This window comes from Nelusetta ayraudi, unplaced genomic scaffold (assembly GCF_046127955.1).
Source record: "Nelusetta ayraudi isolate G7.1 ecotype Tasmania unplaced genomic scaffold, CSIRO-AGI_Nayr_v1 ptg000089l, whole genome shotgun sequence".
Classification (NCBI taxonomy): Eukaryota; Metazoa; Chordata; class Actinopteri; order Tetraodontiformes; family Monacanthidae; genus Nelusetta; species Nelusetta ayraudi.
In genome coordinates, this window is record NW_027466139.1 from 370,224 (window position 1) to 390,297 (window position 20,074).

The window sequence follows — 20,074 nt, forward strand, 5'->3', positions numbered from 1 at the left end:
TGGGAGCGTGTTGAATACATCGTTGTCTTTCAATATTGGCCAGAAAAACCAAGTACATTACTTCCTCTTGAGACAGCAAATATGCACAAAAAATACAAATAATTCTTGTATTATTAATGTATTATTCGGCAGGGTTAAACTCCCTGTTAAAAGCTTTGGTAAAGAAATCAACAATTGATGGGAATCATCCAGTGTCTTCGTTGGCTTTGTAACACAGTAGCCAGCTTGGTTTGGCTGCTCTGACCTCCTGCTTTAACCTGACAGGGCTTGGATGAATGAAAGCAAGCCTTGAAGCTGTCACTCAGTGCTGCTCAGCTTTGTTTATTTATAGGAAACCTGTGTTCTAATCCCGCTTTCCCTACTACTGCAACTTGGTCATATTAAGTGACGCATACCAAAGCCAGTGGGTCTCCACACAAACCTTTGTTTGTTTTTCAATCCGCTGTTAGTGAGGCTAGCTAAGCGCTAATTGCCGTTGCGTGGCTATCTAAGCGGAGGCACCACTGCTCCATCATGCCTTTGAACAACGAGCTGGGGAAATGGTTTCTATGGAAGGCAGCTTCTCCTGCCAGCAAACCTTCATTTTTCCCTCGTGGTAAAGCTCTCTTCTCTTCTCTCAAAATAGCAATTCAAGAAAAACTTGAAGGGAGTGAATGGAAACCAGGACTTTGACCAGGACATGTTGGAGGACATCTACTGCGCTATTAAGTAAGCTTCCAGTATTTGAATTCAACTTCATCAGCAATCAGCAGTTATTTGCAAAACAAAAATGATCAACAAACTTCACTAAGATATATAATCTTACCACCACACTCAACAGCTTCATATTTGAAAGATGTATAGAAACTAGTGATGGGCGATAACATATTTTTCAAATTCAATACGATAATTTATATTTTTGTGTTTTTAATTTATTACAAAAAAATGACAAAAAAGTCAAAGAAAATCCTTAAAATCACACTGCGTGCCGACGCAGTGGCATTACTCTGATTAGCAATCAATATATCGATAAAAATATTGATATGCACATCACTAATAGGAACCTATATATTCTATACCAGCTGGACGGGCCAAAAAATCATTTCCCTCACAGTGAGTTTCCCTAAACTGATTGTTTGTTTCCGTGTGAAGGAACGAAGAGATTGTGATGCCCGACGAGCAGACTGGCCTGGTGAAGGAGAACTACGTGTGGAGTGTGTTACTGCACCGCGGAGCCAACCCTGAAGGTCTCTTTCTGCATCTGCCGTCTGGGAGCTACGACAGCGACCTGTTCACCATGACCTGGGGTCCCACCATCGCTGCTCTCTCCTACGTCTTTGACAAAAGCCTGGACGAAAACATCCTTCAGAAGGCCCTCACAGGTTTCAGGTAGACCGCTGCAAACATCAGTCGTCACAACACAACACAATCAACACTTTTATTTTGAAGGAAAACTTCTTTATTCACAGTTTTGCTGTATTTTGACTGTTTTTTATTAGTAATGGCTTTTATTTGTTTTACTATGGAAAGCACCTTGTGCACCGTTTGGCTGTTGGAAGGTGCTATATAAATAAAATTTGATGGATTGCTTGATTGATTGATTTAGTGCTGATCGATGTTTTTACAACTACAGAGATGTAAGCAGCACCTGGTGGGATAAATGAAGGTTATTTCTCATGTTAGTCTCTAGTTGCTTACCCTTTCTCAGTGTACCTGAGCTGTTTTGATGAAGAGTAAATTAATTGAATTCTTCAGCCAGTTAGTATTGCTAGACAAAACAGCAGGTCGAGTCTCATTCAACGTAATCTGCTCGATGCTTTTGTCCCAGTTTAGTGTTTTTATGTTGACAAGAATTACGTGATTCATATTTGTTTTTGATGTTTGTTCCCGAGGTTCCTTTTATGCAGTGATACGCTTGTTTCTGCCCGTGCAGGAAATGTGCAATGATAGCGGCTCACTACGGCTTCAGCGACGTCTTTGACAATTTGATCATCTCCCTCTGCAAGTTCACCACTCTGAGCAGTGAGGTGAGGCCCCTTTCACACACAAAGTGAAGACCACAGATTTGTATCTAGCATCACATAAAGTAGCAGCTCATATTTTTCACCTCTGAATATGTGACATTTATGCACATTAACACGGCTGAAGGTGCTTGAATCAAACAGCCCAGATGTACAGGCACTACCCGAAAAATTAGAATATCAAGTAAAAGTTGTTTTATTTTGGCAATTTAACTTAAAAGACGCAAATTGACATCTCGAGCGGTTCCTTGTTGTAACTTTGCTGATTAAGATTTTCATAGAGATTTGACTTTAATGTAACATTCTAATTTTCTGAGTTTTTGAATTTGAGTTTTTTTTTTTTAAGCCGCAAGACCTGATCAGCAAAATCCAAAGAAATAAAAACTTGAAATATATTGATTTGTATATTATTCCTTTATATAATATGTCAAACTCACCTTTGAAGTTGAAATGCAGAAATACAACAACCTTTTCAGGAGATTCTAATTTTCTGGGTCGTACTGTATTAGTAATAGAGTTGAAATGTGGTTACTCACTGTGTTCATGTGTTCATTGTCTGTGCAGTCTGTTGAGAACCTTCCCACAGTGTTTGGCAGCAACAGTAAGGCACAAACGGCCGCCAAGACCGTATTTGACCTCGCCCATCGGCATGGCAACATACTGAGAGAAGGCTGGAAGAACATAATGGACTCCATGCTGCAGCTGTTCAGGGCTGAGCTGCTGCCCAAAGCCATGGTTGAGGTCAGCGCACCAAAAGCTCTTTTCCATTCTGTCAGTGATAAGATAATACCCATGGTGTGGCAAGACAACTGATACGCTGGGAGCCAGAAAGTGAACTCTGCTGCCATCTACGTGTCACTACCTAACCGCAGTGTCCCGCTGTCTCAGGTGGAGGATTTTGTCGAGCCAAATGGAAAGATTTCCCTCCAAAGAGAAGAGACGCCTTCCAATCGGTACGGCAGTGGACGCCTGTCAACATCGATCAGTATTTTATATTTTCACTCGATTGCATTGGTGAAAGTTGCAACTATTCACTGTCTATTTTTCTGCTAGTGGGGAGTCAGCGGTGTTGAGTTTTGTCAACTGGTTGACATTAAGTGGAGCTGAGCAGTCAGGACACAGAGGACCGTCCACTGAAAACCAGGAGGCCAAGCAGGCGGCGCTGCTCTGCATTAAGGTAGAGTGTTCTTTTATTTTGAAGGACAAACCACAGTAGTAGTGTAGCACACCCTTGGATTGAAAGGTTTACAATCATTTCCACAATGTTTTGTATATTGATATGATATCATCAGTGCTTTGGCTCTTTATGCTTCTGATGTTTGAAATACATTTCACGTTTCTCTCCTTCCAGCAATGCGACCCGGAAAAGATGATTACAGAGAGTAAATTCCTCCAGCTGGAGTCTCTCCAGGAACTCATTAAGGTCATTCATGTTTACATCATAATAGTCATCAATACTATGTCATCACATGAGTGAGTCAGCGTCATTATTAATGAATAGCAGACTAATACCAAACAATGCAAACCTCCTCTGTCCCAGGCTTTAATCTCAGTGACTCCAGATGAAGAGACCTATGATGAAGAAGATGCTTCCTTCTGCCTGGAGATGCTGCTCCGCGTGGTTCTGGAGAACCGGTAGGGCGGGGGGAAAAAAAAAAAGACATTTTAACACAACACCCACGTGTCCTGCATTATCCTTACCTCATGTCTCTCTCTCTCTTCTCTCCCTCTCTCTGTGTGTGTGTGTTGTAGAGACCGCGTGTCGTGTGTGTGGCAGACAGTGCACGACCACCTCTACCAGCTGTGCGTCCACGCCACTGAGAGCTGCTTCCTGGTGGAGAGGGGCGTGGTGGGACTCCTGCGACTGGCCATTCGTCTGCTGCGCAGAGAAGACATCAGCTCTCAGGTGCGACACAAACACACAGTGCACACCATGCATTGGACTGCCACCACCTCAGGTGCAATATTCATGTCACCCAGGGGTGTCAAACTCAAAGACACAGTGGGACAAAATTTCAGTCGCGGGCCAACATTGAATTTATTGAAAAAAAATCCTCCTCCAGTTGTAACAGTGAACCTTTTTATATGGACCCAAAGGAGTTTTATTCATCTGAAGCCTTTTGTAACCGTATGGCATATTTGCTGCTGGAGCTTTTCCAGACTGTATGTAGACTGTGAAGCCCCTCCTCCTCCCTCCTCATCCTCGCAGCTCGGCTGAATGTGAGACGTTTTGATGGTCACTCAACTGATTATCTGTTCACTTGAATCAATACAATTGATTGAAGTGATAATGCAGTGATAATTAAAGGATAATGAATGTATTGTTTTCACCACTGATGCTTCCTGGTTACAAAGCTCCTCCCAACTACAGCTGTTACCCCCCTCCACCTCTCCCCCCCGGTCTTCTCTCCACACACGCAGGTTCTGCTGTCGCTGCGGCTCCTGCTGGTGATGAAACCTCACGTCACGTCCCGAGTCAGTCGGCAGGTGGCCTATGGTCTCCACGAGCTCCTCAAGACAAACGCAGCCAACATCCACAGCACAGACGACTGGTACACACTCTTCTCTCTGCTGGAATGCATCGGGGCTGGAGTGAGACCTCCTGCCTCTTTTCAGATCACCCCCAGCGGCACTGACACTGACACAGGTGCACCATCCCCCCTTATTTACCTGAAGATTGTTTGTATAATATATAAGATGAATCAAAGTGGGTCGTACCTTGTTCCTGGTGGACGTTGATGATGAAAATTGAAAGAGATGCAAGAACTGTTTTGCCCATTGCATCATTTGCGCCTTCAATATCTCTGCTGTTGAGAATTAATAGGGAATGGCATTATTATACAGTTATAAATTGAGAGGTTATCAATTATGATGGATAGATGTACTTTATTGATCCCAGCTTGGGGAACTGCACTACACTAAAAAAAACAGTACAAAATAAACTTTACAGTAGTTACAAAAACACTCAAATCTGTCAATGTACAACAAACAAACTTCAAATTTCCCCATCATGGGATCAATAAAGGTCTTCTTCTTCAAACAATCAAAGGGGGGAGGGATTTTCTTCCGTTATGGTGGCGAAGTTAACGCCAGCAGTCGAGCACAGAAAGACTGGCAGGGGAATGAAGGGAGCAGTGTTGATTTCTCCTGGTGTGTCTGCAGGTGCCCAGTCAGACAGCGAGGTGTCACCTCACCACCCCAGTGAGGTCAGCGTGGACCGCGGCTACACGTCCGACACGGAGGTCTACACCGAGTACAGCAGGAGCAGAATCCCGCGCTCTCTGACGGACATGGACGCAGCCAGCAGCGGATGGCTGCTGGTCAGTACAAACAGCCTGGAGCCTCTCACATTAGCGGTAGACTCAGTTTGTACTCAGAGTTTCATGATGCAGCGGTACCACCGATGCATTTTCTGATCGGTTTCTGGTAAAACCTGGTTTTTGGGGGGGGTGTTTTAGACGGCAGAGGTGGGCTCCGGTTCTGACGCCTTCCTGCACTTCTGTCTTCCTCCAGGTTGGGAAAGAGGAGCTGGAGGCAAATAAAAGCTCCTCCTTCAGCTTCAAGCCCAAGCAGACCCACTGTCTGGTGAACCAGTACAGTCTGACGGTGGGCCAGGACCTGGGCCAGCATGACACCAAGTCCCTCATCAAGTGCGTGGAGACGCTGTCCTTCATCGTGCGGGACGCCGCTCACGTCACCCCGGACAACTTTGAGCTGTGTGTGCGAGCCATCCGCGTGTTTGTGGAGGCCAGCCTGAACGGAGGTGAGTCGCTCCAGCGCAGCTGACTGACAGGCGGCAGAGTCATCATGCTGTTGACTGAATATGATAAACGCAGCAAAACATTCTGGAATTAGTCGTGGCTCAAAACAAACCAGCTGGAAAATATTTCCGGAATTTCAATTCATCTGGAGAAAAAAAAAGCAAAGAAATAATAAGGCAATAATAATAATAATAATAATATATATAATAACAATAAAAAGGAATATTTGTAGGAATAAAAGGAAAAGAAAAACAAGATGTGTGCATCTCATGGACGGTTGAATGAAGAATTAAACACAGCGGCGCTTCAAAGACACGCAGTTCATTTTCATTTTCAGTTGTCATTAATTCAACATTGTGCTCAACAGTTTAGTCGACCTGTTGAAAAAATGAGTGAAACCAAGCTCAACCTGATTGGGCCGTCTCTACCACTCGGTTTACGTGTGGTCTATAATAAAAAAAATCTTTTTTTTTATTATTGGCCCGAGGAAATAAGAAATGCAAAGAAAAAAATGTTTTCATTGCTTCGAGGCTATTACAGCAACATGTTTTCTACGTATATCCCATGCGATACTGTTTCCTCCTGTGAGGCGGCTCACCAAGACACTCCATCCATCTGCTGTTGCTGCGGCTCCTCCAGCACATTTTACAACACGCAGACCCGGAGCCACGCAGAAACCTCACCCAGCCGTCTGTCCGCCGGCTCCCTGTCCCCAGGTTATCGCAACCATGACAAGAAGAAGTGCCACAAGTACGACTCGTCCAAGAGTCGCATGAGGAAGAAGGCGGGTGGGCGTGACAGGGACGCAGCAGGCGGCGCCAGGCGCGGCGGCGGCGGCGGTCGAGGAAACGGCCAGCGGCCGTCGTGCTCGCACAGCGACGACGAGGAAGACGAGGGCGTCCCCGCCAGCTACCACACAGTGTCATTACAGGTTAGTCAGGATGTAAGTACCACTATCCTTCCCACTCTACCACTCTACCACTCTACCACTCTGCACTGCTGTCTGGTCTCACTGTTGCTGAAGCATTTTGGTCCGAGCCCCAGGCAGTGAGGAGTTGTTGGAGCTTTGGCTTTGACAGGGAAATTCAGCTGTCAAGTGTGTCTGTAGTGCTTCAAATAGTACGCATTTTATTACATTGTTATATCATATGTTGTTTTTATAGCAATGATCCTTCATTCTAATGGATGCATGCATGCTTTTGATTAATTTTGATTTCATTTTGTAAAATAGTTGTGTATATATATAAATGTGTATATATATATATATATATTTGTAAATATACACATATATAAATATACATACTTGTATGAAGTTATTAAAATAGTCATGCAACAAATCAAAACAGATAAATCAATGAGCATTTAACATTCAGCCCAATAATGGAACTTAATTGTAGCATTTTGTAACATAATCTGAATATTATTGTGTGGAGAGAAAAACCCTATTAACAAATATATATATATCCATATTTTTCCATTAACGTGGCGGTGCAGCTGTTGGATCTGATGCACACCCTGCACACCAGGGCTGCCAGCATATACAGCTCCTGGGCAGAGGAGCAGCGCCACCTGGAGGCTGCTGGCAAGAAGATCGAGGCCGACTCTGAAACTCTGTGGAGCAGCTGCTGGTGTCCACTGCTGCAAGGTAGAGTCACAGTAGTGTAGCGTGAGTAGCGTGTGTGTTTTCTAATGGGACATCAGTGAAGGAAATGCTAACAGGAGCAGTTGCATTGAGACAGGAAGCAATGAAAGAAGTCACAGCAACGCTTCGAGGTGTCTGTGTGTTTCACAGCAGGTTGTGTGAAGTGCAAGAGTGAGAAACGCAGTTCAACTTTCTTTCACTCGTCCTCTTTTTTTTCATTGTGTTGTTGAATGTCAGTGTGTTGTCACTGCCTCTCCCTGCTAATGCTAACGCTAACGCTCTCTGAACGCTGTGTCTACCGATGCGAACACAAGGAATGGCGTGGCTGTGCTGCGACGCCAGGCGCCAGGTGCGCATGCAGGCCCTGACCTACCTACAGAGGGCGCTGCTGGTCCACGACCTGCAAACACTGGACGCTATGGAGTGGGAGTCTTGCTTTAATAAGGTGATGAAGTCAAGAGGAAGCAGAATGTTGTCTGCGTTGTATTATTGAACAGGCCAAGACGATCCTTTCAAATTTAATGTGCAATAAAATGAAAAACGTCTGAATTGATTTGTTGTTTGTATTTGCAGGTGCTGTTCCCGCTGTTGACGAAGCTGCTGGAGAACATCAGCCCAGCAGATGTGGGTGGGATGGAGGAGACCAGGATGAGAGCCTGCACGCTGCTGTCAAAGGTGAGGGCAGACAGAAGCGCTCACTGAGCGCCACTCTCAGTAGATCAGTCCCACCACGGAAACCGTGCTTTTATTTTTCACTGCCTGCACTCCATCCAGTAGGTGTGAGAATCACTGCAGCGGTGTTGTTGACATGAACCCTGCACCCTGCGTGTGTCTCCTCAGGTCTTCCTGCAGCACCTCTCTCCTCTGCTCTCCCTGCCAACCTTCGCTGCTCTCTGGCTCACCATCCTGGACTTCATGGACAAGTACATGCACGCAGGCTCCAGCGACTTGCTGGTGAGTGGGACATGGAATGGTGGGACTGGGACTGGGACTGGGACTGGGACTGGGATTTGAAAGGCTGTTGTTTCTTACCTCTAAATGCTGTCTGAAGTTTTCTGCAGAAACTTCATGATAAAAACTGACCAGCGATGACCTTTAGCAGATGATCTGTCACTCAAAAAATAGTACAAATTATTGCAAAAATATATATGATTGTCCTTATTATCATAATTAGCATTAAATAAACGACCAAGTAATATTTTTGCGCTGGTTCTCGTCTTAAATTGATCTCCAAAAGCCAGGAAAGTGATGTATTTCTAAAGGTGGAATCATTCCATCTCAAGTGAGTTTCTGGTTAACGGTCTTCACTCCTAACTATCAATCATTTCAATTTCTTGCTAATGTAGTGCAGGGGGCATTTGTGTTAAAACGTACGTGTCAGGAAATGAAGCTGAGATCATAAAAGACATAAACGAGCTCTTCCGCGAGGATCAGGTGCATGAAATAATTCTCTTGTGTGTGTGTGTGTGTGTGCAGTTGGAGGCCATCCCTGAGTCGCTGAAGAACATGCTGCTGGTCATGGACACGGCCGGGATCTTCCACAGCGCCGACTCCAGGACGGGATTCTCGGACCTGTGGGAAATCACCTGGGAGCGAATCATCTGCTTCCTCCCCAACCTGAGGGAGGAGCTCTTCAAGCAGACGGTCATCGCAGGTACAGGCCAGACACTGGAGGACCTTCTGTCTGAAGATTTTTGCCTCTTTTTTTATGTATTTTATTATTTGTTCATGTTTTATCAGCCAGTGGAAAAAAAGTTCCTGTTGAAATTTAAATCAGAAGGCAGCAAATAAAAAAAAACAACTTGTGGTCTCATGGAAACGCAGCTGGCGTTGGTCAAAGTTTGACCTTTTGGCCCCAGTGTGTGTTTGAGTGGACCGCTGGCGGTTGACTCTCAGGTGTGACTTGATGTTGTGTCTGCAGAGCCGCTGGCCTCCAGTCCCACAGCGGAGCCCCAGCTGTCACCTCAGGCCAGTCGGCCTTCGTCCCCTCAAACACCTGCGTCACCTGCCCAGCTTCCCTCCGCGGTCGCAGCGTCGCCCCCCCCAGCGGAGCCACTGGGCGGCAGCAGGCCGGCCTCCCCCCAGGAGCCCCCCGCTGCCACTGCCAACGGTAAAGAAACGCCAAACGTATTGAATCTTGAAAATGTTTCCTTGATTTGTTCAAACGCAAAGACGTTCTGTCTTTCATCCCGTCCCCCCCCCGCCCCCCTCAGGAACAGATCGCTCGTCTCCGGTCCCGCCCTCCGCCAGCCCTGCACCAATCCCAGCGTCTGCTGGCCAGGCTTCGCCCCTCAGTCAGCCCCCTCTCATCCTGCAGCCGCTGGCGTCGCCCCTGCAGGTGGGAGTCCCGCCCATGTCGCTGCCCATCATCCTGAACCCGGCCCTGATCGAGGCCACGTCCCCCGTCCCGCTGCTGTCTGGGACCAGGTCCTCCAGTCCCTCTGAGAACTAGTCCCTCCAGAATCAGAACCAGAACCAGAACCAGCACCAGCGTCTGGTTCTGTCCAGACCTCACCAACACGAGGCTCCTGGCGTCTCTCTGTGAACTAATGTTAGATATTATACCTCACTTCTACAAGGTTGGATTGGTTAGAGCAAGGAAAAAAAAAAACAAACACCCTAACACCCGTTGCTGACGCTACTAGTTTTCTCTTTGTAAAATTCCATTTGGAAGTACTTGTAAGCATGCGAGCCAAGCGGTATTATAGCCAAGTATTGAAAATGAAAGCGACAGTTTGACATAGACAACCCCTGATTAATGGATGAGAGAATTCCCATTCCCAACAGGACTGGAAGTCTGTCATTGAGAACATTCCCAGTGAGGATCCATGTTGGAAGCGTCAACATTTTTACATGGTAACTTGAGTTAGTTTTTTTTTTTTTTTTTAACAGCATATTTATTATGCAGACTATACAGCATAGACTGCAGACGACACACTTTAATATAATCCTTAGCAGAACTGGCCATGAATGATTCTTTTAAGTCTCAGAATTTAAATAAGAAGTTATTTTTTGCTTCAAATGAAAGACTTAAAGTACCAGGTGATATATGTACAGCGTAACTCTCCGTGGGGCTGCACACCTTTTCTATCATATCAGATTATGTTAAATTATGAATAAAAATGGGTCGACATCTGAAGGACTTTGTCTGCATATTTCTTCTCATCTCTGTGCGAGGCTGCTCGCTCCTGACGACTGCAAACCATCGATTTGTGAAATACGTTTCCACATCACAGAGTAAAATGTCAGTCGAGTCGTCGAGTAGAATGTGCGGAAAGTGAAACACTCCAGTGCAACTGCAGTGCAACTGCAGTGCCATAAAACACTGCAGTTTCCAAACTGGAGCTGCTGCGGCTGCTTTGGCTTTGGCCTGATGGAGAACTGATGTGTATCCACCTCCACCTCCACCTCCACCTGCACTGGGGCTGGGGCTGGGGCTGGCTTTAAAGATGAACACACCAACCAATCGAGGAATGAGTCATGCAAACTGTACAATTTCTGATTCTAATTTCGATTGAAAGCTCTTTTTTTTCCCCTCTGGATTCCATCAGTTTGTATGTTTTCTTTTTTGTTTGTTTGTTTTGTTTCTTTGTGTTTTCTTGTCACTGTTGTGTTGATCTAAACAGCTGTGTGAGGCACTTCCCCTACTTTGCTTGACCAGCGGTCGGATAAATAATCAGATATCTAATATTAATCAAAGTGTTTCTCCGAATGGAGATGAATTTAAGCGGTAGATTGAAATTAAAACAAGCACGAGATCCTCTGGAACAAAACGCGATGGCGCTCACATCGACGGGCGTACCCGACTCCGACCGTCCACCTCGTGCTCGCTGATTGTGCCTTTGGGTGCAATGACTTTCACACCTGACCACATCCAAAACACTTCAATGCCAAATAGAGCAGCAGCAGGGTTTGATGAGGGGAGAACGGCAACACTGGAACTCTGCCCCGTGTGAAGTGACGAGGTTTTATTTATTGAGACGGACTGCGAGTGAAGCTCAGCAGCGTCTCGTCAGTCAGGTGACACTGCAGCCTTGTAGAGCAACCAAAAAAAAAAAAAAAGCCCCACACAGGATTTTCTAAGTCGAGTGTGTCATACTTTGTACTGCATTCCAGGGAAGTGAGAGGCGAGCTTCTGGCTCGGGCAGGAAGAGGGAGGAAGAAAAAAAAAAGAGGAATATTGTATGTTGTATGAGAGGTGAAGTGCTTTTAATATGTAATAAAGATGAAAGTAAAACTGCAAGTCCTGGTGTTTTATCTCCTGAAATACAAACCGTGTACACAAAGGTCATAGTTCACATTTCATGGCTCGTCTCCTGCTTCATGAGTAGTGAATGGACTTCAGGTGGACGCCCTATTGGATGCAGCGTCCACCTGAAGTCCATTAACCACTAATGCAGCAGATAGGAATGCGATTCATTTATTGTGGCACTTCAAACTACCCCTCGTCTTGGAGTTGCCGTCTTGATGTCACGTCACGGTGAGTTATTAATGAAACCTGGGGATTCATGGGGAACTCTCGCAAGTTTGCTCAAAGTCTGAATGATTGAGATTTTCTTCAGTCAGTGTGAGACGGGCCAACAGCTTTTATTGGATTCTCGTGTCTCTCATCTCTAACTCGTGATCGTTGGAGTCCACGGACGTCATGAATCACCGCGCCCTGTTTAATATTTGACGGCCGCGCTCAGACTGTCGTGTCCTCCAAACAGATCGCTTTCCTTTTGCAAGTGTTTTTACTTCGCTGCGCTTACGGTCCCGCTTTACCAACACCATTAACGTGACACGACGATCATCTCTGTGATCTGATGTGCAACCGTCTCCTTGGCATCTCAAGCAGGTGTTGGATGCTTCTGCTTTGATGCATTTCTTTCATGCACAATATTTATTTTTTTTCCACTAATGGCATGAAGGTGAAGGACGATGGGCTTTGCAACAATGTCAAACTGTAAAATAAGGAAAAAAAATGAACGTGTAAAATTAAACACAACACACGGTTGCAACAAAGAAAAGCCCGTTAAAAGTCCTGTGTAAAACATTTGTGTTTTATTTATAACAGAAAGTATCACATACCTTGAAGTAAACTAACTGTATCAGAAACTACAAGAGGCCAGAAAAAATGTGATACATTTCTAAATGGAATGTAAAAACACCAGAGTGGTAAACTGCACAGATTTTACAGATTTTAAATGGCCTAAGTCTAAAAAAAAAAAAAAAAAAAGAATAGCGAGGACAGTGGAACAAAAATATCAACAGCACTCCATCTACTGAGCCCTCGCCTGGACAGACTCGCACCACGACCCTCCTGTCAGATGCTAGCAACAAACAGCAGTCAGAAAACAACAAACGTGGGCCACGGGACACGGGTCTTCACTTGGCATCCAGCTTGGCCATCTCCTGAAGGTAGATGCCGATGCTCTCGCTGTCAAACAGTACAAAGTAAATGTTTTTCAGGGAGGAGTTGGTGGACGACACAAAATGGTTGGAGATCGCCTTCAGGGTGAGTTGGGCCGCCATCTGCTTTGGGAATCCGTTTCTGCGAGAGAGAGTGGTTTGGGTTAAACGTGGATCAGAATCAAAGTCGATTGAGTTTGTTGCTGGAGAACCGAGCAGTCGCCAGCGAATGGAATCATTCATCATTGTGTAAGAAGATCTGTAAGAACATGTTTGTGTTGGTTTGCTGTCAAGTGTTCAATTCACAGGCCACTGAATAGTCAGTGATGGTTCATCTTTAACGACATCTAGTAGTGGTGGTAGTCATAGTGTTTTAGTCAAGCAATCTGCTGGCCCCGCCTCCTTCACTTGTAAACCAAGAGCCCAGAATAGGTTGAACTCCTCCAACTCGGGGGCTGGATCTCCTCCTGGAGGACCTGCAGAGGGACCTATGGCCTCAGAGGTTTAATTCTCATTCCATTTGCAGAGGTCACGCCACGATCAAGTCAACAAGACCAGGTCCAGATCATCTGACCCCATCCTAGGGCCACCAAACCAGAGCCCCTCACTCCCAGGAGCTCCATCTGCAGTGGTGGAATGCAACCCTCACACATCTCCCAGCATGGAGAAAGATCTCCGTGCTCGTCTCTGTGTGTGTGTTCGTTCAGGTAAGCACTGAACTCAATCTGCAGAGGAGTGAGTGACGACGTTTACAACTTTGCTTCTCAGAGCAGCGAAGACGCTGATGCTGATGCTTGTGCTGGTGTGGCCCTCGGTGAAGCTGAGTTTGGCACCCCTGCTGGACGGTGGCTGAAGTGCTCCACTCACCTTCAGTCACACTCACAGGCTGTTAGGATGATATTCACCGTGCAGAGTCTTGCTTATTGATAGGTCTTTGACATGGACAGAAATACCCTGTGGCTTCTTCTTGTCTCCATGACCTTCATTACCAATTAGATTATTTAACGTCCTGCCCTCAGCTGTTACTGTGCAGAACCTTTCCACGCTTGATCAGCAACATGTTATTTTTTTCAACAAGATGCTTCATTCACTGCTAAACATCTGGACCCACTGCAAAATTATTGTCATGATGAGAGAATCTGAGAATATTTTTCTTAGTTTGAACTGAAAGCCTCATGCACGGACTCAGGAGAAGGTGGTGAGTGGACTCAGTGGACCTGGTGAGATACCTTCCAGCAGGAAGTGAAGGGAAGGCCACAGACTTGAGCTTCTTGTCCTCCGCTGCTGAGAGGCAGTTCTTCACCGTCTTCTCCAGCTGGTCCTCGCACTTCTCCGTACCCCACTGGGGTACATTACAGTGGATGATGAAGCGTGCTGCCATCCCATTGGCTTGGCTCACTGCCACTGGGGGGGGGGGGGGCAGAGGGGAAACACATGATCACATGACTGGGTTTACAACTGAACATTGATTATTACACATGCTTGAAAATGCTGTGTTTCCATCCCGGAACCAGCTGATGTCACATGACGTGTGGAAACCAGCAGTACCTGACGCCACCTCCAGGGGAGCCTGTGCTTTACGCAGTTCTTTCACTCCGTCCAGGAACTCTCGACCTCCGGCCTTCTCCAGGGCGTTGCCTGCAAACATGCACGTCAGCAGGTGGATGCAAAGCGCGGCTGGATAATAAGATGAATATTGGAAAGAAAAAAAAAAAGCAAAGATCAAGTTTGTTTGTTTTTTTTCCTCACCGACTCCGTCCACGAGGTCCAACTCTGCGTTTGTTGGGTTAATAATTGCCTCAACTTTTATTGTCCCGATTTTGCTCATTTCACTCTCTGTTAATGAAAGCTGGAAGAATTTAAAACATCATCAGTTCGGCGCAGGTCAGGTTTGTCATATTCTCAATGCAAAATACGGTACAGTTTGATAGGAAGTTGCATGAGACGTCACCAACAGTGCACACGCTGCCCGTCACGTCTAAGAAGTCCTGTCTTCCCCCCCCCACCTGCTCCCCAATGCTCCTAATGAGACAACAGATGGCATCATGGGGGATCTCTTTGCAGACGTGGACCAGGGCATCTCTGAGCTCCTGGACAGTCTGAGGAGCCACCTGCTGGTGTTGGATGGACCAAAACGCTCTACTGGGTTTGGTCGGAGGTCGGCCGGTTGTGACAAATCCTTCATCCTGCAGGAGCTGCAGGAATGCTGGAGCTCCGCGAGGTCGGGCACGAGGTCAGAGTGCTATATTATCCAAGACGTGGAGGTGTGGGAGGTTCCTCCTCAGACCACCAGCACTGATCCTGCTGAGGGTTCCAGGACCTTCAATTACGGCTCTCCTGGAGCAACCACCTGGAATCTCCTCCACTCTCTGGAGACTGTGCACATATTGATCCCCCATCCTGGAGTTGGGTTGGACTACTTGTGCAACCTCTGTAGCGTCCGGCCAGCGCACCACGCACCAATAGAGATATTGATCCACAGCAAATGAGAAAGTACCGGAGTAAAAAGTCAGTCCGTAAAAAAAAAAAAAAAAAAATTATTGCCAGGAGAAATAAAATATCAGCGGCCTCAAGCTGGAAAATCACTGCTGGGTTTTTTTTTTTGTTCATTCATTCCGTTAACAGCAAAACAGCTGGAAGTGATGAACAACCCCCACTGTTACCTCACTGACCAGCACTGAATCCCAGAGGTTTGACTGACGGGTCGCAATGCTCTGCTTCAGAAGTGCTGCTCTGTGTGTGTCACTCAGTGTAAAGCACCACACTAGCAGCACCGAGTCATGCTAACAGTCAAGCAAGTTGTGTTGTCATTTTGCAATCACCTGAATTTATTCTCTCGGTACTTCCCCCGCCCCCCCTCGTCCCTCAGTAACTCATCTTATTTTGAAATCAGGTGAGTCATTTTACTTCATTTGATTTGATTTGATTTGATTTGGTCGTGTTTTCCTGACACTGACTGACATTTTACCCCCGAAAGAGAAACTTTACTTTGCCCTCTGTTAATTAACAGTTCAGTTCATTTGATCTTTGCCTGCACTGGACACATTGTATGCGACCAGCTGAACTACACAAATTACCTTCTGACCAAGGAAAAGGCTTTTTGCTGACAGGATGGTGAATCCATCTCCCGGACCGTCTTCCACTGTGGAGTTTGGTACCGTTTCACTGTCTGTGTTCTGTGCCAGGGGAAGAAAAGAGCACATTTGATCGTCACGGAACAAACAAAGCCCGCTGACGTCCAGCAGAACCACCTCCAGCAGGACCACCTCCAGCAGGACCACCTCCAGCAGGACCACCTCCAGTACCCAGGGCTTCACAACAAAGCCAAGGGCATGGAGGAGAAACTTACAGGTGTTTTTTTTTTTTTTCCTCCCCTCTCATTGCTGCAGTTCATTCAGCGACACAGAGGCTGAAAATCTCAAAGTGAATTTGTGCAATTTGCGTGCGAATGCACAAAAACAGTAAAATGCGTCTCGCGATTTCTCGGATGAATTCCGAACGACACGTTTATCAATTTGTTTCCATTTTAACCTTCCGAGATGAACGTTGTTTACAACATGACAGGTTGAACGCTGTCACGATACACAGATCCAAACACTGTATTGCACGTGCGTCGCTTCGATAAGGGCCTGCACGCACGGCCGGGTCGCCGTCGCTCCTCTGCGTCTACTTACCTTTGGCTTGCGGCCTCGCTTGCCTTTCACCTTTTTGGGAGGTTTGACGGGCTTCTTGCTCTTTGAATGTTCTGCGGGTTTGTCTGGTACCGTGGCCTGGCTGTCGACTTTCACTCGGCTCCCCCTCTTCTTGGACAGAAGCTCCGGGTGGATTCGGGGCAGAACTCCTCCGTTTGAGATGGTCACCCCTCGAAGGAGCTGACGGAGACGCGACACACAAGGGGAAACCATGAAGAAAAAGAAAAAAAGGGTTCGCGTTTCGCCGACTTCCTGCTCACCGACCGCGAGCGTCGGCTCTCGTCAGAGCTTCCCAACCCACGTAACTGCTCTGGAGTTTTACAGACAAAGAATTCCATCCAGCGGAAGCCCACAGGGACCACAAACTACCATGTGTAAAAAGTTTAAAAAAAAAAACAACAAAGTAAGACAAAAGATATTTCCACACTGCTTGTATGGTGTTTATTTAAAAAAAAATACTTTTTTTTTTTTTTTGCTCCAGAATTGTTCAACATATCAAACAGTGCGAGAAACGAGCAGACACGCGTGAGTGAAGCCCACGCTGCCGACATACTGGTGGGTAGTTTGTGTGTTTTTAACTATTAGTGTGTGTTTATTATTTATTTATTATTGTTCTTTTTACATATTAAAAAAATGATATTTGATGTGAAGGCACTGACACTCTTAAAAGGCTGAGAAACAACTTGATTTGGAACGTTTGCAATATTAGGAAAATGAATTCAGAAAAATCAACAAAGTACTTAAGCAACATTATCATAAATATCCCCCCCCCCCGCCCCTCCCAAATTGTTCCAATTGTTAGTCACACCGGTCACATTTACATCCAATCGTCCAAGTTACCTGGTTGAGCTCCTCATCGTTAGCCACCGCTAGCTTGATGTGCCGGGGAGTGATTCTGCCTTTCTTGTTGTCCCGCGCTGCGTTTCCGGCCAGCTCCAGGATTTCAGCTGGGAAGAACAAACACGTTGTCTTAAAGCACCGAGACCGAACACGCGTCACACTTGCACAGGTGAGAAGAGGCAAACTCTACCTGCCAGATACTCAATAACTGCTGCCATGTAGACCGGAGCGCCCATGCCGATGCGGTACTTGTGCGTTCCGATCCGCAGGTACCTCATCATCCTGCCCACTGGGAAGATGACACCTGCCCTCGCCGAGCGGGAAAGCTTGGTGGCCTTCTTCTTCCCTCCTCTGGCAGACATCCTGTCTCAGGGGGAAACACACGGTCCGCTGTTATTAACAACAAAGAAAAGGGATTAACTGAAATCACAGTCATTACCAGTCTGTCTGTGTGGTCACTCGTCTTGTCGATAGGATATTTTGAATAAAACGATTTTCGTACCGCGATACTAGCAACCGCGACATTGAGTATCGGGTACATCGATACGATGGAAAAGTCAATAAAGCGTTTTTTTAGTTTTCAACGCCGATATTTAATCGATACGTTGATATGTTTGACAACACTAGTAGTCACAATACTTTCCGTAAAAAAAAAATAAAAAAAAAAATACACAGACGTAGATGTATTTTAGATGGGATTTTTTTTTTCCCCCCTTCAAAGTAAAGGTTTAAGAGGCTGAAAAACAAAAACAGTGCACGACAAAACTATGAGGAAGAGCTGGAGGAGTCAGTGCGACTAGTAAGGATAATACGCCCCCCAAAAACACACACACACACACACACGCACGCGAACTTTTCAATAAGCGATATTTAGCTCGGGGGGGGGTGGAGGGGGGCGAATTCTCCGCTCCTTCGCCATCCTATGCTTTGACAGTGAGCGGCCGACTGAGGCCTGGAAGTGTTGGCACCGACAGGCGACGACTGTGTGCGACCGGGCCAGGATGACAGCTGTTGGCCGAGCCCTCGTACAGTACAAGCGGGGACGGGGACTCGACCGTGGCCGTGTCGGACTCGGCTAGCGCTGACGTAGCAAAGGCTAGCAGCTGTGCAGTGGACACCGCGTCGTACATGTTCGCCGCTGCAAGTTTGAAGAAGGGGGGGGGATTTCTTCCACACACTGCTGTACACGAGGAGGAATGTCACTGTTATTGTGCACTTTTGTCACGGCGAGACGGCCAAAGCGAAGAGCGGTTTGGGTTTTTTTTTTTTTTTTTTTTTTTTTTTTTGCCATTAGCCACGTCAGTTCGGTGCTGGCTCGGCTCGGCTCGGCTCGGCTTGGCTTGCACAGTTTTCCCCTACGCGATTGTTTACCAGCCAGTCAGCCACTTGGTTACTGTACACGTACAACAACAACAACAACAACAACAACAACGACGAAAAGCATAAGAACGCATTACAGCCAACACCGCCCCCCCCCCCTTCTTTACACTTGAAGCGTTTTTATCTCCTCAGTGTGAACAGGCACGTAGGGAAAAAAAAAAAAAAAAAAAAAAAAAAACCCTTCTGTCCATCCTGAATATTCCGCCTCAGCAAGGGGGAAAAAAAAAAAAAAAAAAAAAAAAAAGGGGGAACAGTTTCTACCTTTCTTTTTACGGGCTTTGACGCAAATGAGCGGAGGTGCCGCAGATGCTTCCTGGGCAAGACGACGCGTAACAGCCTCGCGGCGCCGCGCTCGGCGGTTCTCTTCTTTCCCTTTGATTTGGTTTCGTGCGTAAATGTTGCTGGTGAATCCGCACAGGAGGCCCAGAGCGAGCAGGAAGAGCGGAGTCTGGCCAGATTGGCGCTGTGCTACTGATTCTGCAAAAGGGGGGAGGAGGGGGGGTAGAGAACAGAACACACACACACACACACACACACACACACACACACACAACGCCCCCTCACCGTGACTTCGGGGGGTTATTATTGGTAAAGCGTTGCGTTGCGGTTGTTGGAAGACGGATTGAAATTGTGTTTGACAGCAAAGGCTAATTTAGGAATTTAGGAAAAAAATAAAATAAAATAAATTCCGTGACAAATCTTTGAAGCTCACCCTCCATGTTTTTTTTTTTTTTTTTTGGTTGCCATTTTTATTTATGTTTATGTTTAGGGAAATTATTATTATTATTATTATTATTATTATTATTATTAATATTATTATTATTATTATTATTACTCTTGCTAGGTATGCAGGTGTTGGGTTCTACACACCTCGCCAGTGTCTCCCGCGTGTTGTCACATCGTCTCGTTCAGGTGTGACTGAGAAAACGCCCCGGCAGTCCGTTGGTTTGCATCGTTCAAACGACTCACAGAAAAATATGACAGACAATCAGACGTGATGATGATCATTTGTGCTCTATTCACCAAAATTCTAAATCACATCACATATGGAAGCGCAATAGCGCCCATCATTTCAGTGCTACACTGGAACCACTAGGGGTCAGTACAGAGCTGCGCTTGAGATAAACTGCACTGAAGCGTCGGCAATGCGCGCGCCTGCCGGTCTACCGTGCCGAGCTCAGACTCAATCATCAAGCGGCCCACTGCATTTCCCCAGGTGTGTGTGTGTGTGTGTGTGTGTGTGTGTGTGTGTGTGTGTGTGTGTGTGTGTCCAGGCTGCAAGGGCCCACAGGTGTGGTAACTTACAATCAAGGACTGAAGCTGTGGCGCTGCAGTCTTGTGTGTCAGTGGCTCCACTGCTTCACTGCA

General features: G+C 46.3%; 2 protein-coding genes across 6 annotated transcripts in view; one reads left to right on the forward strand and one right to left on the reverse strand.

Annotated features, from left to right (window-relative positions):
• Positions 1-11,555, forward strand: part of gbf1 (golgi brefeldin A resistant guanine nucleotide exchange factor 1) — a 39,212-nt gene extending 27,657 nt beyond the window's left edge. For 2 of the 4 annotated variants that reach the window (XM_076046174.1, XM_076046176.1), the window contains 20 exons: positions 626-708; positions 1,132-1,368; positions 1,913-2,006; positions 2,565-2,741; positions 2,889-2,953; positions 3,054-3,177; positions 3,352-3,423; positions 3,541-3,635; positions 3,753-3,906; positions 4,422-4,647; positions 5,163-5,320; positions 5,514-5,763; positions 6,478-6,704; positions 7,256-7,406; positions 7,718-7,848; positions 7,977-8,078; positions 8,244-8,357; positions 8,880-9,057; positions 9,325-9,513; positions 9,617-11,555. In XM_076046174.1, the coding sequence (XP_075902289.1) occupies positions 626-708; positions 1,132-1,368; positions 1,913-2,006; positions 2,565-2,741; positions 2,889-2,953; positions 3,054-3,177; positions 3,352-3,423; positions 3,541-3,635; positions 3,753-3,906; positions 4,422-4,647; positions 5,163-5,320; positions 5,514-5,763; positions 6,478-6,704; positions 7,256-7,406; positions 7,718-7,848; positions 7,977-8,078; positions 8,244-8,357; positions 8,880-9,057; positions 9,325-9,513; positions 9,617-9,855 (3,066 nt within the window). In that variant the 3' untranslated portion in view covers positions 9,856-11,555. The remainder of the gene's footprint in view (positions 1-625; positions 709-1,131; positions 1,369-1,912; positions 2,007-2,564; positions 2,742-2,888; positions 2,954-3,053; positions 3,178-3,351; positions 3,424-3,540; positions 3,636-3,752; positions 3,907-4,421; positions 4,648-5,162; positions 5,321-5,513; positions 5,764-6,477; positions 6,705-7,255; positions 7,407-7,717; positions 7,849-7,976; positions 8,079-8,243; positions 8,358-8,879; positions 9,058-9,324; positions 9,514-9,616) is intronic. The other 2 variants (XM_076046175.1, XM_076046177.1) reach the window with 1 other exon arrangement.
• An 869-nt stretch (positions 11,556-12,424) lies between these two features.
• macroh2a2 (macroH2A.2 histone) lies at positions 12,425-19,303 on the reverse strand. 2 transcript variants are annotated; one of them, XM_076046161.1, is made up of 9 exons: positions 18,968-19,303; positions 17,517-17,689; positions 17,327-17,433; positions 16,469-16,666; positions 15,872-15,970; positions 14,544-14,643; positions 14,343-14,432; positions 14,024-14,198; positions 12,425-12,936 (listed from the first exon to the last, which is right to left on the reverse strand). In XM_076046161.1, exons 2-9 carry the CDS (start codon positions 17,686-17,688, stop codon positions 12,771-12,773), a joined length of 1,107 nt encoding a protein of 368 aa, XP_075902276.1. In that variant the 5' UTR covers position 17,689; positions 18,968-19,303; the 3' UTR covers positions 12,425-12,770. The 2 variants fall into 2 exon arrangements, with proteins under 2 accessions (XP_075902276.1, XP_075902277.1); XM_076046162.1 differs by lacking the exon at positions 18,968-19,303 and having other exon boundaries at positions 17,517-17,709.
• Between the last annotated feature and the right edge of the window lie 771 nt (positions 19,304-20,074).

Bases quoted from the DNA above. Each gene is read 5' to 3' on its own strand.
- macroh2a2 (XM_076046161.1), bottom strand. From the start codon at position 17,688: ATGTCTGCCAGAGGAGGGAAGAAGAAGGCCACCAAGCTTTCCCGCTCG. The intron at 15,971-16,468 runs GTAAGTAGACGC...CCCCTGGCACAG, and splicing joins AGCGAGGCCGCAAGCCAAAG to AACACAGACAGTGAAACGGT. The intron at 12,937-14,023 runs GTATCTCACCAG...TCTCTCTCGCAG, and splicing joins CCTTCACTTCCTGCTGGAAG to AAACGGATTCCCAAAGCAGA.